Genomic DNA, 12,233 nt, shown 5'->3' with positions numbered 1-12,233 from the left:
TGGATTAGTCCTTTCTGGATTGGGGCGACAATTAGAGACCAAGTGTTGCTTTCCCCAACATTCGGCTACTCAGAAGCCACAACGGGAATCTTCTCATAACTAGGGCTGAGGCGCCCAACACGTAAGTTAACGCGGGGAAGCAGAAGGTAAGTTGAGGCGAGGAATCGAAAGGCCACGAGGACTTCTCTCCGCCCCCGCTCCGGCCCAGGCCCCGCCCCGCCGCCGAGGTCCCGCCCCCACATGCCCCGCCTCCTCCGCTTCCCAGTCGGCTTCGCGAGTCCCGCGCGCACTGGAGATGGCGGCCGCGGTGGGAAGGTTTCTCCGGGCCTCGGTGAGTGGCTGCAGACAGGGGACAGGCGCGGAGACACTGCAGTGGCACCGAGATCGTAGTTCCCAAGCAGGATCCTGCTCTCTGCCGTCTGGGGACCTTTCGCCCTTCTTGGAGGGCACCAGCGGGTAACGGACCCCAGAGGCCTCTCCTCTAGGGAATGTGCCTGCGCAGAATCATCCTGCCCCCGCCCCCCGCCTCCTCCTAGCTGTCCCCTCTTCTAATCCCTCCTCACCCAGGAGTCGCGGGTCCCCAGGCCTTTTTCCACCTGAGCACCTGGTCCCGGAGGCAGGCGACCTGGGCTCTGTTCCCTGTTCCGTAGCCTACTCTGTGACCTTGGACTGACTTTCCGAACCTCAGTTTGCTACCCTTCCTTACCTTAAGATAGAAAGAGTGATGGCCTACATCAGGGCGTTGCTGTGAGCATCCACTAGATGCTGGATGGAAACCAAAGTGGTAAAGTACCAAGTGCTAAAGTGCAAGGCACTTCCCTTCTCCCACCCCAGGTCTGTCCCCACGCTTCTCAGGCAAAGCCTAATTCCCTCTTGGTACCCACCCTCCCCTTTCTCCTGGCGGGGTTCAACGCAGGCTCCTTCTTCCTGAGTCATGCTAGACACTGTAGTTGAGCACACAATTCCCTTGAGCCCTGTACACACTTTGCCGGAGGCTGAACTTTGCTCTGCTTGTTTGCTTATCTGTGAGGCCTTGTCTTTTCTGGGAAAACCTTGACGTGGTAGAAATTGCTTAGCAGATCATGCTGGTAAAGGGCTTAAATACACAGAGCATGGCCAAGTCCTCTTGGTTTTTGGATCCTCTGTGTTGTTCTTAAGAGCATGGCGTCTTTACGGTCTTATAATTCCCCTCTGCCTTGCAAGATTTTAAACAAATTATTTATATACTTTTAAAATAAAAGTTATATCTGTATAAGATGTACAACGTGATGATTCGATATACATAATGAAATGATTACGACTGTCAAACTAACATATCCCTTCACATAATTCCCTTTTTTGTGTGTGATGAGTGTGCCTGAAATCTATTCTCTTAGCAAATTCCCAGGGTTCAATATAGTATTATTAAGTATAGTCATCATACCCCTCTACATTAGATCTCTAGACTTATTCACTTTGCATAACTGCAACCATGTATCCTTTTACCAACATCTCCCCATTCTCCTCTTGCAGTCTTGAAGGAGAAGGAGGCAGAAGAGAATGTTAGGAACATGAAGATTCAAGGGTGCCTGGGTGGCTCAGTTGGTTAAGTGTCCGACTCTTGGTTTTAACTCAGGTCGTGATCTCACAAATCGTGAGTTCCAGCCCCACATTGGGCTCTGCCGTGATGGTGTGGAGCCTGCTTGGGATTTTCTCTCTCTCTCTCTCTCTCTCTCTCTCTCTGCCCCTCCCCTGCTCATTCTCGCTCTCTCTCGAAATTGAAAAAAAAAAAAAAGAACGTGGAGATTCAATCTATGCTCTTAGAGTTTTAGGTTTGATATTTGATTCACAGGATCAAGGATAGCTGAGCCCACCAATGGCCTGATGCCCTTTCAGCAGGGCCAGCCTTCAGCTACCGTTCTGGGGCTACTTCCTAATATAAAGTGTTTCTCTTTCCAGGTTGCCCGACATGTGAGTGCTATTCCTTGGGGTATCTCTGCCTCTGCAGCCCTTCGACCTGCTGCTTCCCGAAGAACATGCTTGACAAACGTATTGTGGTCTGGTTCTGCTCAAGCAAAATTGGCTTTTAGCAGCAGTAAGTGTTAATGCCTTGGGTTGACCCTAGAATGAAAACAGGAATCCTCATCTCAGGACAAGGGTTCTGAACCCTGTCTATGTCTGAACCCTCACTTGGGAAGATTTTTTTTTTTTTTTTTTTTTTTTAATTTATTTTTGAGACAGAGAAAGAGAGCGAACGGGGGAGGGTCAGAGAGAGGGAGACACAGAATCTGAAGCAGGCTCCAGGCTCTGAGCTGTCAGCACAGAGCTCAATGCGGGGCTCAAACTCACGGACTGTGAGATCACGACCTGAGCCGGAGTCAGATGCTTTACTGACTGAGCTACCCAGGCGCCCCGGGAAGATTTTGAAAACGTACCACTGCCCCAGTCCCACTACAGACAAATTAAGTCAATCCCTGAGGTGTGAGACTGGGACATCATTTTTTTTTTAATGGAAAAGTAGTTGATATGACAATATTATTAGTTTCAGGTGTACAACGTAGCGATTCAAGATTTATATACATTAGGTGGTGATCACCATGATAAACCTAGCTACGGGCTGTCACCGTACAAAGTTGTTACGGTATTATTAACTGTCTTCACTGTGCTGTGCATGGCACTCCACCCCTGTCTGTCCATTTGTAACTGGAAGTTCCTACCTTTTAATCCCCTTATCAGTATATTTTAAAAGCTCTCCAGGTAATTGTGATGTCCAGTCAAAATTGAGAATTGCTGAGGCAGACAGCCCTTGTGTCACATTACCATTTTGGTCATCAGAGGTTTTAATCCTCTGTGTTGAGGAACATGGAGGGAGGGAGGTGGGACTCAGATACCTCTGGGCCTCGCTGTGTATGAGGGGATGTGAGGTAACCGGAAGTGGCCAACAGCCTGTCGGAACCAAGGCTTTTGGACTCAGACCTGTGTGCTAGTTCTAGCTGGCCACATGAGAGCATGGACTCCTCCAGGACCTGAGTAAAACAAGGCTATTTCTTTTTTAAAATTTTTTTTTTTTTTTAATGTTTATTTATTTTTGAGACAGAGAGAGACAGAGCATGAATGGGGGAGGGTCAGAGAGAGAGAGGGAGACACAGAATCTGAAACAGGCTCCAGGCTCTGAGCTGTCAGCACAGAGCCCGATGCGGGGCTCAAACCCACGGACCGCGAGATCATGACCTGAGCCAAAGTCGGCCGCTTAACCGACTGAGCCACCCAGGCGCCCCAAACAAGGCTATTTCTTGAGATTTACACTCCCATTTTCTAGAATGTGGGTTTTGCTGAGATGAGCCTCAGATGAGCGGTATTTGAAAATACCTCCTTTAAATTGTCCCACCTTGTAAAAAGCACGTGCAACATCTAATCGCTTGACAAATATACTTCAGCAAAGCCTTTGCTAATTTTACTACCCTGGAGCTTTAGAAAAAATTTCTAGTAATTTGACGCCCCACATATAAAACTTTCCTTGTCCCCTGTCCCAGACCCACTCCAGCGGCCCCCACCGTTTCTGAAGCCTGCAAGTTTGCGGCAAGTTGCCAGTGGAAGCAAGTCCTCTCTAGTTCTGACACATGTCTCGTACCCTTTCCTTCCGTCCTGTCCTCTCAGGCACACCCCTCCTGTCCGTACCTCTCATTTAGATAACTGCAACGCCCTCCTACCATCAGTCCCCCTTCCTCCTGCTCCCCTTACCCTCCCCTGCCAGACTAACCCTCCCAAGAAGAGTTGACTCATCTTCCATCTCCTGTGTGTAAACCTCCTGCGTGAGGGGCGCCTGGGTGGCGCAGTCGGTTAAGCGTCCGACTTCAGCCAGGTCACGATCTTGCGGTCCGTGAGTTCGAGCCCCGCGTCAGGCTCTGGGCTGATGGCTCGGAGCCTGGAGCCTGTTTCCGATTCTGTGTCTCCCTCTCTCTCTCTGCCCCTCCCCCGTTCATGCTCTGTCTCTCTCTGTCCCAAAAAAAATAAATAAAAAACGTTGAAAAAAAAAAAAAATTAAAAAAAAAAAACAAAAAAACAAAAAAACAAAAAAACCTCCTGCGTGAAACCTCCAGTGAGGACTCTGTCTTTTTTTTTTTTTTTTTTTTTAAGAACAAACTCCAGCCTGATATTTCAGGGCTGTCACAGCCTGGCTTTCAGTCATTCTTGCTTTGTCTCTCACACTTCCTTCCACACACCTGCTCTCTCTGTTCTTTGTTTGTTTGTTTGTTTAATGTTTTTTATTTATTTTTTATTTATTAAAAAAAAATTTTTTTTTTTAACATTTATTTATTTTTGAGACAGAGAGAGACAGAGCATGAATGGGGGAGGGTCAGAGAGAGAGGGAGACACAGAATCCGAAACAGGCTCCAGGCTCTGAGCAGTCAGCACAGAGCCCGACGCGGGGCTCAAACTCACGGACCGTGAGATCACGACCTGAGCTGAAGTCGGACGCTTAACCGACTGAGCCACCCAGGCGCCCCTAATGTTTTTTATTTTTAAGAGAGAGAACGCACACACGAACCGGGGAGGGGCAGAGAGAGGGAGACAGAATGCAAAACAGGCTCCAGGCTCTGAGCTGTCCGCACAGAGCCCGACGCGGGGCTCAAACCCACGAACCACAAGATCATGACCTGAGCTAAAGTCGGACGCTTAACCGACTAAGCCACCCAGGCGTTCCTGCTCCCTCTGTTCTAATCAAACTGTGCCACAGGCTGTTCCCCACACTTGCCCAGTTCCCTCCTCCATGCCGTTTGCCCTGTCCCACGTGGCCTTGACAAAATCTAACCCATATTTAGAATCCACGTCTGGGCTCATGTCTTCCTCGGTTCTGTCTTAATGCCATCCCTACCGTCTCTGGCATCATCTTTTTCAGCTTTTTAGTCCCCATAGTACTTTGAATTGAATTTGTATACAGTCTAGACTACAGAAGGTGGGGGGGAAATGACCTAAGATGTACAGTTGAACTGAACCTTTTATTTATTTATTTATTTATTTATTTTTTAATGTTTATTTATTTTTGAGACAGAGAGAGACAGAGCATGAATGGGGGAGGGTCAGAGAGAGGGAGACACAGAATCCGAAACAGGCTCCAGGCTCTGAGCCCTCAGCACAGAGCCCGACGCGGGGCTCGAACTCACAGACCGCGAGATCGTGACCTGAGCCGAAGTCGGCCGCTTAACCGACTGAGCCACCCAGGCGCCCCTGAACTGAACCTTTTAATTTATACTACTAATTAGTTACTGTGAGAGATTTGAATAAAGTCAAGTAGGCGCGTGAATAAGCAGATGATGAACTGTACGTGCGTGTGGGCTTCCTTCAGGTTCTTCGTACCATGCTCCTGCCGTCACCCAGCACGCACCCTATTTTAAGGGCACTGCCGTTGTCAACGGAGAGTTCAAAGACCTAAGCCTTGATGACTTTAAGGGGAAATATTTGGTGCTTTTCTTCTATCCTTTGGACTTGTAAGTATAATTTCTGTGATGCTTGATGTCATTCTGAGAGCAAGCAAAGGTCTCTGCTTCCCCCTGACATTTCCTATCTCTGGTTGCTCTTCTGGTCAAGGGAAGGGTTCTTTGGGTTGTTTATCGCCAGTGGCCTTGCTGAGTACAGCTTGCAGCTGCAGCTAATCTGATACGTGTAGAGGATGAGGTGGCATTCTTAGTGGGGTTGGGTTTTGATATGGCTGTTTTCTGTACTCCAGGGCAGTGGTGTCTGTAAGCCAGTCTGTAAGGAAGCTTTCATTGGCCTGGAGGAAAATGAGAAAAGTAAAGATAGTAATAAAATGAGTTTTCTCATAAAGTTATTTATTTTTGGGCACGCCTGGGTGGCTCAGTCGGTTAAGTGTCCAACTCCGGCTCAGGTCATGATCTTGCAGCCCGTGAGTTCGAGCCCCGCGTCAGGCTCTGTGCTGATAGCTCAGAGCCTGGAGCCTGTTTCGGATTCTGTGTCTCCCTCTCTCTGACCCTCCCCCGTTTATGCTCTGTCTCTCTCTGTCTCAAAAATAAATAAAGGTTAAAAAAAAAAAAATTAAAAATAAATAAATAAAGTTATTTATTTTTTTCTTTATTCTTAGACTATGCCTCTTTTCCTCTGCCCACCCCCATTTTTTGATAAGATTTTTTTTTTTTATGTTTGAGAGAGAGAGAGAGAGAGGGTGAGCGCGTGCTTGCAAGCAGGTAAGGGGCAGGCAGAGAGGGCAACAGAGGATCCGAAGCAGGCTCTGTGCTGACAGCAGAGAGCCTGATGTGGGCTCGAACTCACGAACCATGACATCATAACCTGAACCAAAGTCAGCTCCTTGACTGACTGAGCCACCCAGGCATCCCTTGTGGTATGATTCTTCAATAGAAAGGGAAGTCCATTGAGGGTGGTTAACCATTTTTGCTTTTTTCACCTATAAGCAAGTGGAACTAGTCTTCAGACTACGTATCGTTTAAATTCTAAGTCCTTGTTTTTAAATTCTCTGATGGGAATTGCTTCCCTTTTTTTCTAGCACCTTTGTGTGTCCTACCGAAATTGTTGCTTTTAGCGACAAAGCCAATGAGTTTCACGATGCGAACTGTGAAGTTGTTGCAGTTTCGGTGGATTCCCACTTCACCCATCTTGCCTGGATAAACACACCACGGAAGGTACAGACCTCAGTTACCCTACCTTTGCAGTTAGCTTCCTAAAGACTGGAAAGATCCCATGAAAGACTAGCCTAGAAGTTGTTAGAGCATGATTAGTCTGAAATAGGCGTTCATAGGTCCTAAACTCCCGGCAAATTCTGTTAAACTCTCGCCATGTCTCCCTCCACATTGCCTGGATTTACTGCCCACCACTCGTGTGTTTTCCAGGGTACAAACAGTAACAGAGACCAGTCTCAGCAGAGCGGGGCAGACCCAGCTGGGCATGGCTGCCTCCTCTCTGACCTGTACCTTATACATCCCACATACCCGGCCTGGCTTGTGGGACGGTGGTTAATAATTTCACTCTTTTGCATGATCATTGTTCCTGCCTGAAAAGTTGCTTGGGAGAATCAAAATTTCTAGCTGTGTTCCCAGCCTGTCAATACCAAACTATTCAAAGTCTTTATTACTCTTCCATTTTTATGCTATAGAAATTAATCTTCAAGTAAGAGAATACTTCAAGAATTAGGAAAAGAAAGTTTTACAGTATGAGCTGGGTTTAAATCCTGCCTCTGTCCCTTTCTAGCTGTGACCTGGAACAAGTTACCTAACCTTTGTGTGCCTCCAGTTTCCTCACCTGTAAAAAGGTGATTGTCATGGTATCTGCTCCAGGATGGTTGGGAGGAGGAAGTGAGTTAACAGAAAGAGCTTAGAGCAGCACTCGGCCTGCTGCCGGTGCTCAGTCCCGCTGCCTGCTGCCATTCTTGTTGGCCTCAGACGTCATGTTACCTGGCTGAGACAGTGTAACAGCCCGTCGCGTTTGCATTTTTATTAGAATGGCGGCTTGGGCCACATGAACATCGCACTCTTGTCAGATTTGACTAAACAGATGTCCCGAGACTACGGCGTGCTGTTAGAAGGCCCTGGTATTGCTCTAAGGTAAGATCCTGTTCCTTATGAACTTAAACTTTGTTTTTCGTGTTTAGCATCATCTCACTTCTTCGGGGATTTGTAGAGACCTCGGTAAAGCGCTTTGAAGCCCAGAAAGCCTTCATTCACCTTAGCTTTAGTAGCGCCAGTGAGTGCCTGCTGCGAGGGTTGGCAGAGGCTTTCAGAATGGCTGTGACAGACCCGCCCCCTGCAGCACCCTGAGTGTTGATGGTCACACTGCTGCACTTGCCCTAACCACCTGGGAGCCGCTTTCGTGGTGGGGGGTAGGGGGTGCACTCCTGGCGTGTTTGGGGAGGGGGAGACCAGCAGCCCGTAGGAGTCAGGAAGCTGGCGTGGGTGAGATCTTATTCAAGCCCGAGTCAGACCAGAGTTTGAATTTTGTTTTTTAACCCAGCTATTTGTTTAACAGCTGTAGGACTTTGGGAAAGTTAATGTAACCTCTCTGAGTCCCACTTTTCCTGTCACTGAACTGAAAATGTACCTCCCAGGTTGGTTGGGAGGGCTAAATAAGGGGAGGCAGCCAAAGTTTACAGCACAGGTTCTGGTAGCTGTGAAGACCTTTGTCCCAGAATGTCATTTCTGTCCTCGTGCTTTCAGTAGTTAGAGCTTCATTCCTTTGAGTGTTGAAGCTTTCCTTCTCTAACAGTCCTATATGCAGGAATGCAGGCTTCCTGCAGGGGGGTGGGGGGGGCAGAGAATAAGAACTTAGGCCTTAGAATGGCATCTTGATGACCACTGAGTGAAGGAGGGTTGGGCAGAACTTCACCTCCAGGAAGCCGATGAGGACCTCACTGGGATGCACCTAGCAGTTTTGCTGGGGCTGGTTGGAACCTACTCACCTGCTCTGTCTTGGTACCTCACTCTTCTCTGGCCCACTTTCCTTTTGGGTTATCCCTGGGATTTTAGTTCTCCACCTTGGAGTTTGGGCCTTTTTTACTCCAGGCAGAGTCTCTCTTTCTTTAATAAACTAAAGCCTGGCTTTGGCAAAGTTGGCTAGGGAAGGAGAAAAGGAGTGCTGGCTTTTTCCTCCCAGGCTCCCCTTCCCTGTCGGGTCTTGCTGGTGTTGCCGTTACTTCCCTGCTAGTTTCACCATTAGGATTGACAAGGGAGGGTAACCGAGTCTGGTTCGTAAGATGAGGCTTTCGTTCTGGAGTCTGTGGGCTCCGTCCTCGCTCTGCATCTGCACCATGGACTCCAGCTTGGCTCCTCTCTCTTGAGCATGCGCCAGGACCGCCGAAAGCCTCAAAGCCCAGACCCCCAAGAGCCGGGCCCAGGGAGGAAGAAGCACCATTTTACCTTGCTGTTTTCTCCTACTTGCTTCTTCCCTGAACAGTGAACACTTGGAATGCCACACCCTTTTAAGATGGGCTGTTAAAACCTGTGGTTTAAACATATCTGCATATGTCATAGTAACACCAACACTTGTACAGAAGATGAACACAGACTTTGGTTTTTCCTTTAGATTTCTGCCCTGAGGCCTTATTTAAGGCCATTAAATTCTTTCTGCAAAGATTTCCCCTGGGATTTTCCACCATTTCCCCAAGAATTCACTCATTTAATAAGTATTTACTGAATATAGATAAAATACATCTCTGTCTTTTCCTTTTGCCTATGGTTTCTTGCCAAGGTTTGATACGGCAGCTCAAAGAACACCTGCTAAATATCACTAATAAGTGAAAGAAGTCTTTGCTCTCCGTGACTTTTAGACTGTGTGACAGTCCAGTCACATTTGCAAAGGTGACTACCTGCTTTCCATGTTGTCCTGGTCCAGTCACACCTTTGTTAAGGCATCTCATCAATAGGAGATGATCAGCTTTTTATATAACAATGAAAACACCATGTTTAAGCATATGATTGAATTTAAGAAATGCTTTATTGATGAGAATTAAAGACAAAAGTGGGTAGAAGTTAGACTTTCTAGTTCTCTCTAGAACATTCTGCCGAAGTACTAATGAGCACAAATTCTCATGCAGAGGTCTCTTCATAATTGACCCCAATGGAGTCATCAAGCATTTGAGTGTCAATGATCTCCCTGTGGGCCGAAGTGTGGAAGAGACCCTCCGTTTGGTGAAGGCATTCCAGTTTGTGGAAACCCATGGAGAAGTCTGCCCAGCAAACTGGACCCCGGATTCTCCTACAGTAGGTTTCTTTTCCAAAAGCAATGAGGTCCAGCATAAGGATCCCAGGTCCTCACTGCCTCAAGAGATGCTGGCCTGGAGCACCCACAAAAGAACCCACCCTTGGTGCCAGGGTGCAGATAGTGTGCAAATGGGTGAGGCTGCCGAGGGGTGGGGGTTGGGGTGGGATCAGGGATCAGGCAGGCTGTTAAAACAATGTCCATCCATGCATTTTAAAGGAAACAGACCACACTTTAAAAAGTAAAAGAACTTTGGGTTAAAAACTGAGCTTTCAACTCACTTTTGAGACTGTTATCTTAAAGGCAGTTACCTGATTAAATGTTTTCGTACTTTCAGATCAAGCCACATCCAGCTGCTTCCAAAGAGTACTTTGAGAAGGTAAATCAGTAGGTCATCTATCCCCTGCTACCTGCAGCTTCTCCCATCAGAAAGAACCACATTTGGACTCACCTATTAGCATTTCAAAGATGATGATTTCTAGAAGACGAAAAACCAATTATGTTTGCATTCATAAATAATACTCTGAATGTTTTCTTTTTGTGACATTGGCTAAGGCTTTTTTAAATGTACTCACACATACAAAGCGTCCTTTATTGGTAACCTCTTGGTGGCTAGTTTGTAGAATTTGCTAGTTCACCTATTCCTTCAATTGTGTCTTCAATGGGAAGAGCAAACACTCTTCTTTCTCAGCCTTACTCGAACTTTTCTGTGCAGCAGAGAAGTCAAACGAGCCCCCAAAGCTTCTGATCAAGGGTCCTGAAATTTTCTTCTTGGATTTGTTTGTACTAAACTGAATTTTCTTTTCAGGTAACAAAGATCATTGTTTGAAGGTGTTAATGTCAGTAGTCTGCTTTAACTCTTGCAGTGGATGTATATGTACTTGAAACAAATGTGAATCATGTTTTTAAAAAAACACAGTGACAAATGACTTAAGCGATCATGCGTGTTTCTCTTCCCTGAGATTAAAATAGTTATTTTACTTATTTGCTAGCTGACATAGTGTCCACAAATATTGTAGATATTGATTGGGCGTAATTATAAAGCATATTTATTGAATCCAGTAATTGCATTTTGAAATCATTATAATTATTTTCTTTTCTGAAGTGCTCAATGTAAAGTACGTAATAAACATTTTAAAATATTTGCATGCTCAACACCATTAATTGTTGGTTCGGCTTATGTTGTGAGGCTCTAGGTCTCCTTCTGATTAGATCAGCAAACATTTATGGAGCATTTAGCTCAGGGCCCCCAAATATGAGTAAGATGCTGGCTCTGTACCCAAGGAACTCAAGTTAGGGCAAGAGAGATATGGAAGCATCTATTCATTATATCAGTAAATCCTGGGTGCTGTTTTGGAAGCATAAGGGTGAACAAAAAGAGACAACCCCCTTCCTTCATGCAGTTACATTCCAGAGAGGGAAACCCAATAAATATAATAAAAATACATAGAATGTTTGAAAGGGAAATAAAGTAGAGTAGGGGGCTAGAGCAGAGAATTGAGATGTTCTAGATGGGGTCGTCAGGAAGGCCTTAAAGTCAATGTCCAGGACCGTTTTCTCATCTGTAAAATGAGGGCAATAATTGTCATACCTCAGGGTTTTGATGAGGATCAAGTGAGATAAAACATGTAGAAAATGAGGGTGCTAGGCAAAGGGTTTGGCAAGTGCAAAGGGCCTGAGGCAAGAGTAGGCGTAGAGTGGATGAAGAATTGAAGGGGCTGTGAGACTGCAGTGGTGAAGGAGGAGCATGGTCAAGGGGAGCCCAGAGTGCCTAATGGATAAACTGGGGACTTTGGATTCTCTTCTAAGAATTCAGAAGGTTTAGAATTTAGAAGGTCTCTTCGAAGGTTTTGACTGACAAGAGTCACCTCAAGCGCTTTTCTAGGAGGATCACTCTGGCTCCTTTGTTAAGACTAGACTATAAGGGTCCAGAGAAGAGAAGCTGAGCTGGATTTGACATACTTGAGGGTAGAGCCAACAGAAAATACTACAGGTGTGCTAAATACTATGGCACAATACGCAGTAGATGCATTCCTGGGGTGTGAGGGGAGCACTGGGGAGGGGGGAGCTTACCCAGCCACTGGCATGGGGGTGAACTTCCTGGAAAAGGAGATGAACTCTTGAGGTTATTGAAAAGTGAGCCAGGTGAGCTGAGCAAAAAGGGGCACAAATTCACATCAGCCTGCATAAAACCTTAAGCTTTCATGTCCCTGGAGGGAAAGGCAAGACAAGGCAAGGGACAGAACAGGCCAGCTGGCTGTTAAAGGCCCGAACAGCTTTTCCAACGGACCCAGTGTCATGTTAGGGCTTTTACACGTTTCGTCTCATTTGATCGGCAACAAAACCTTAAAATGGGTGCGATTACTGTCCTCTTTTTTACAGATGACTAAATAGATCCATTTATGTTGACTTCACCAATGCCATCCAACTAAATAACTTATGGTCTTCAACCCAAGACTCCTGAAGACCCCTGAACTCCCTAAACGTCCAGGAGCACACATTCTACAACCACCCCACCCACCCCAGTGCAG

The 12,233-nt window shown here is 46.5% G+C and overlaps 1 protein-coding gene across 1 annotated transcript; it reads left to right on the top strand.

The window, feature by feature from the left end:
• Nucleotides 1–260: 260 nt before the first annotated feature.
• Nucleotides 261–10,846, top strand: PRDX3 (peroxiredoxin 3). The gene is made up of 7 exons (XM_042908977.1): nucleotides 261–331; nucleotides 1,939–2,074; nucleotides 5,327–5,468; nucleotides 6,500–6,635; nucleotides 7,450–7,553; nucleotides 9,539–9,704; nucleotides 10,040–10,846. Exons 1-7 carry the CDS (start codon nucleotides 296–298, stop codon nucleotides 10,091–10,093), a joined length of 774 nt encoding a protein of 257 aa, XP_042764911.1. The 5' UTR covers nucleotides 261–295; the 3' UTR covers nucleotides 10,094–10,846.
• The last annotated feature ends 1,387 nt before the right edge of the window (nucleotides 10,847–12,233 follow it).

This window comes from Panthera leo, chromosome D2 (genome assembly GCF_018350215.1).
Source record: "Panthera leo isolate Ple1 chromosome D2, P.leo_Ple1_pat1.1, whole genome shotgun sequence".
In the NCBI taxonomy this organism is placed as follows: Eukaryota; Metazoa; Chordata; class Mammalia; order Carnivora; family Felidae; genus Panthera; species Panthera leo.
The sequence above is the reverse complement of the archived record's forward strand: the minus strand, read 5'-3'. Positions and strand labels throughout refer to the sequence as shown.

Excerpts from the sequence above, each read along its gene's own strand:
- PRDX3 (XM_042908977.1), top strand. The coding sequence starts at position 296 with ATGGCGGCCGCGGTGGGAAGGTTTCTCCGGGCCTCG. Across the intron at positions 2,075-5,326 it reads AAAATTGGCTTTTAGCAGCA|GTTCTTCGTACCATGCTCCT; the intron begins GTAAGTGTTAAT and ends GGCTTCCTTCAG. Across the intron at positions 5,469-6,499 it reads TTCTTCTATCCTTTGGACTT|CACCTTTGTGTGTCCTACCG; the intron begins GTAAGTATAATT and ends CTTTTTTTCTAG.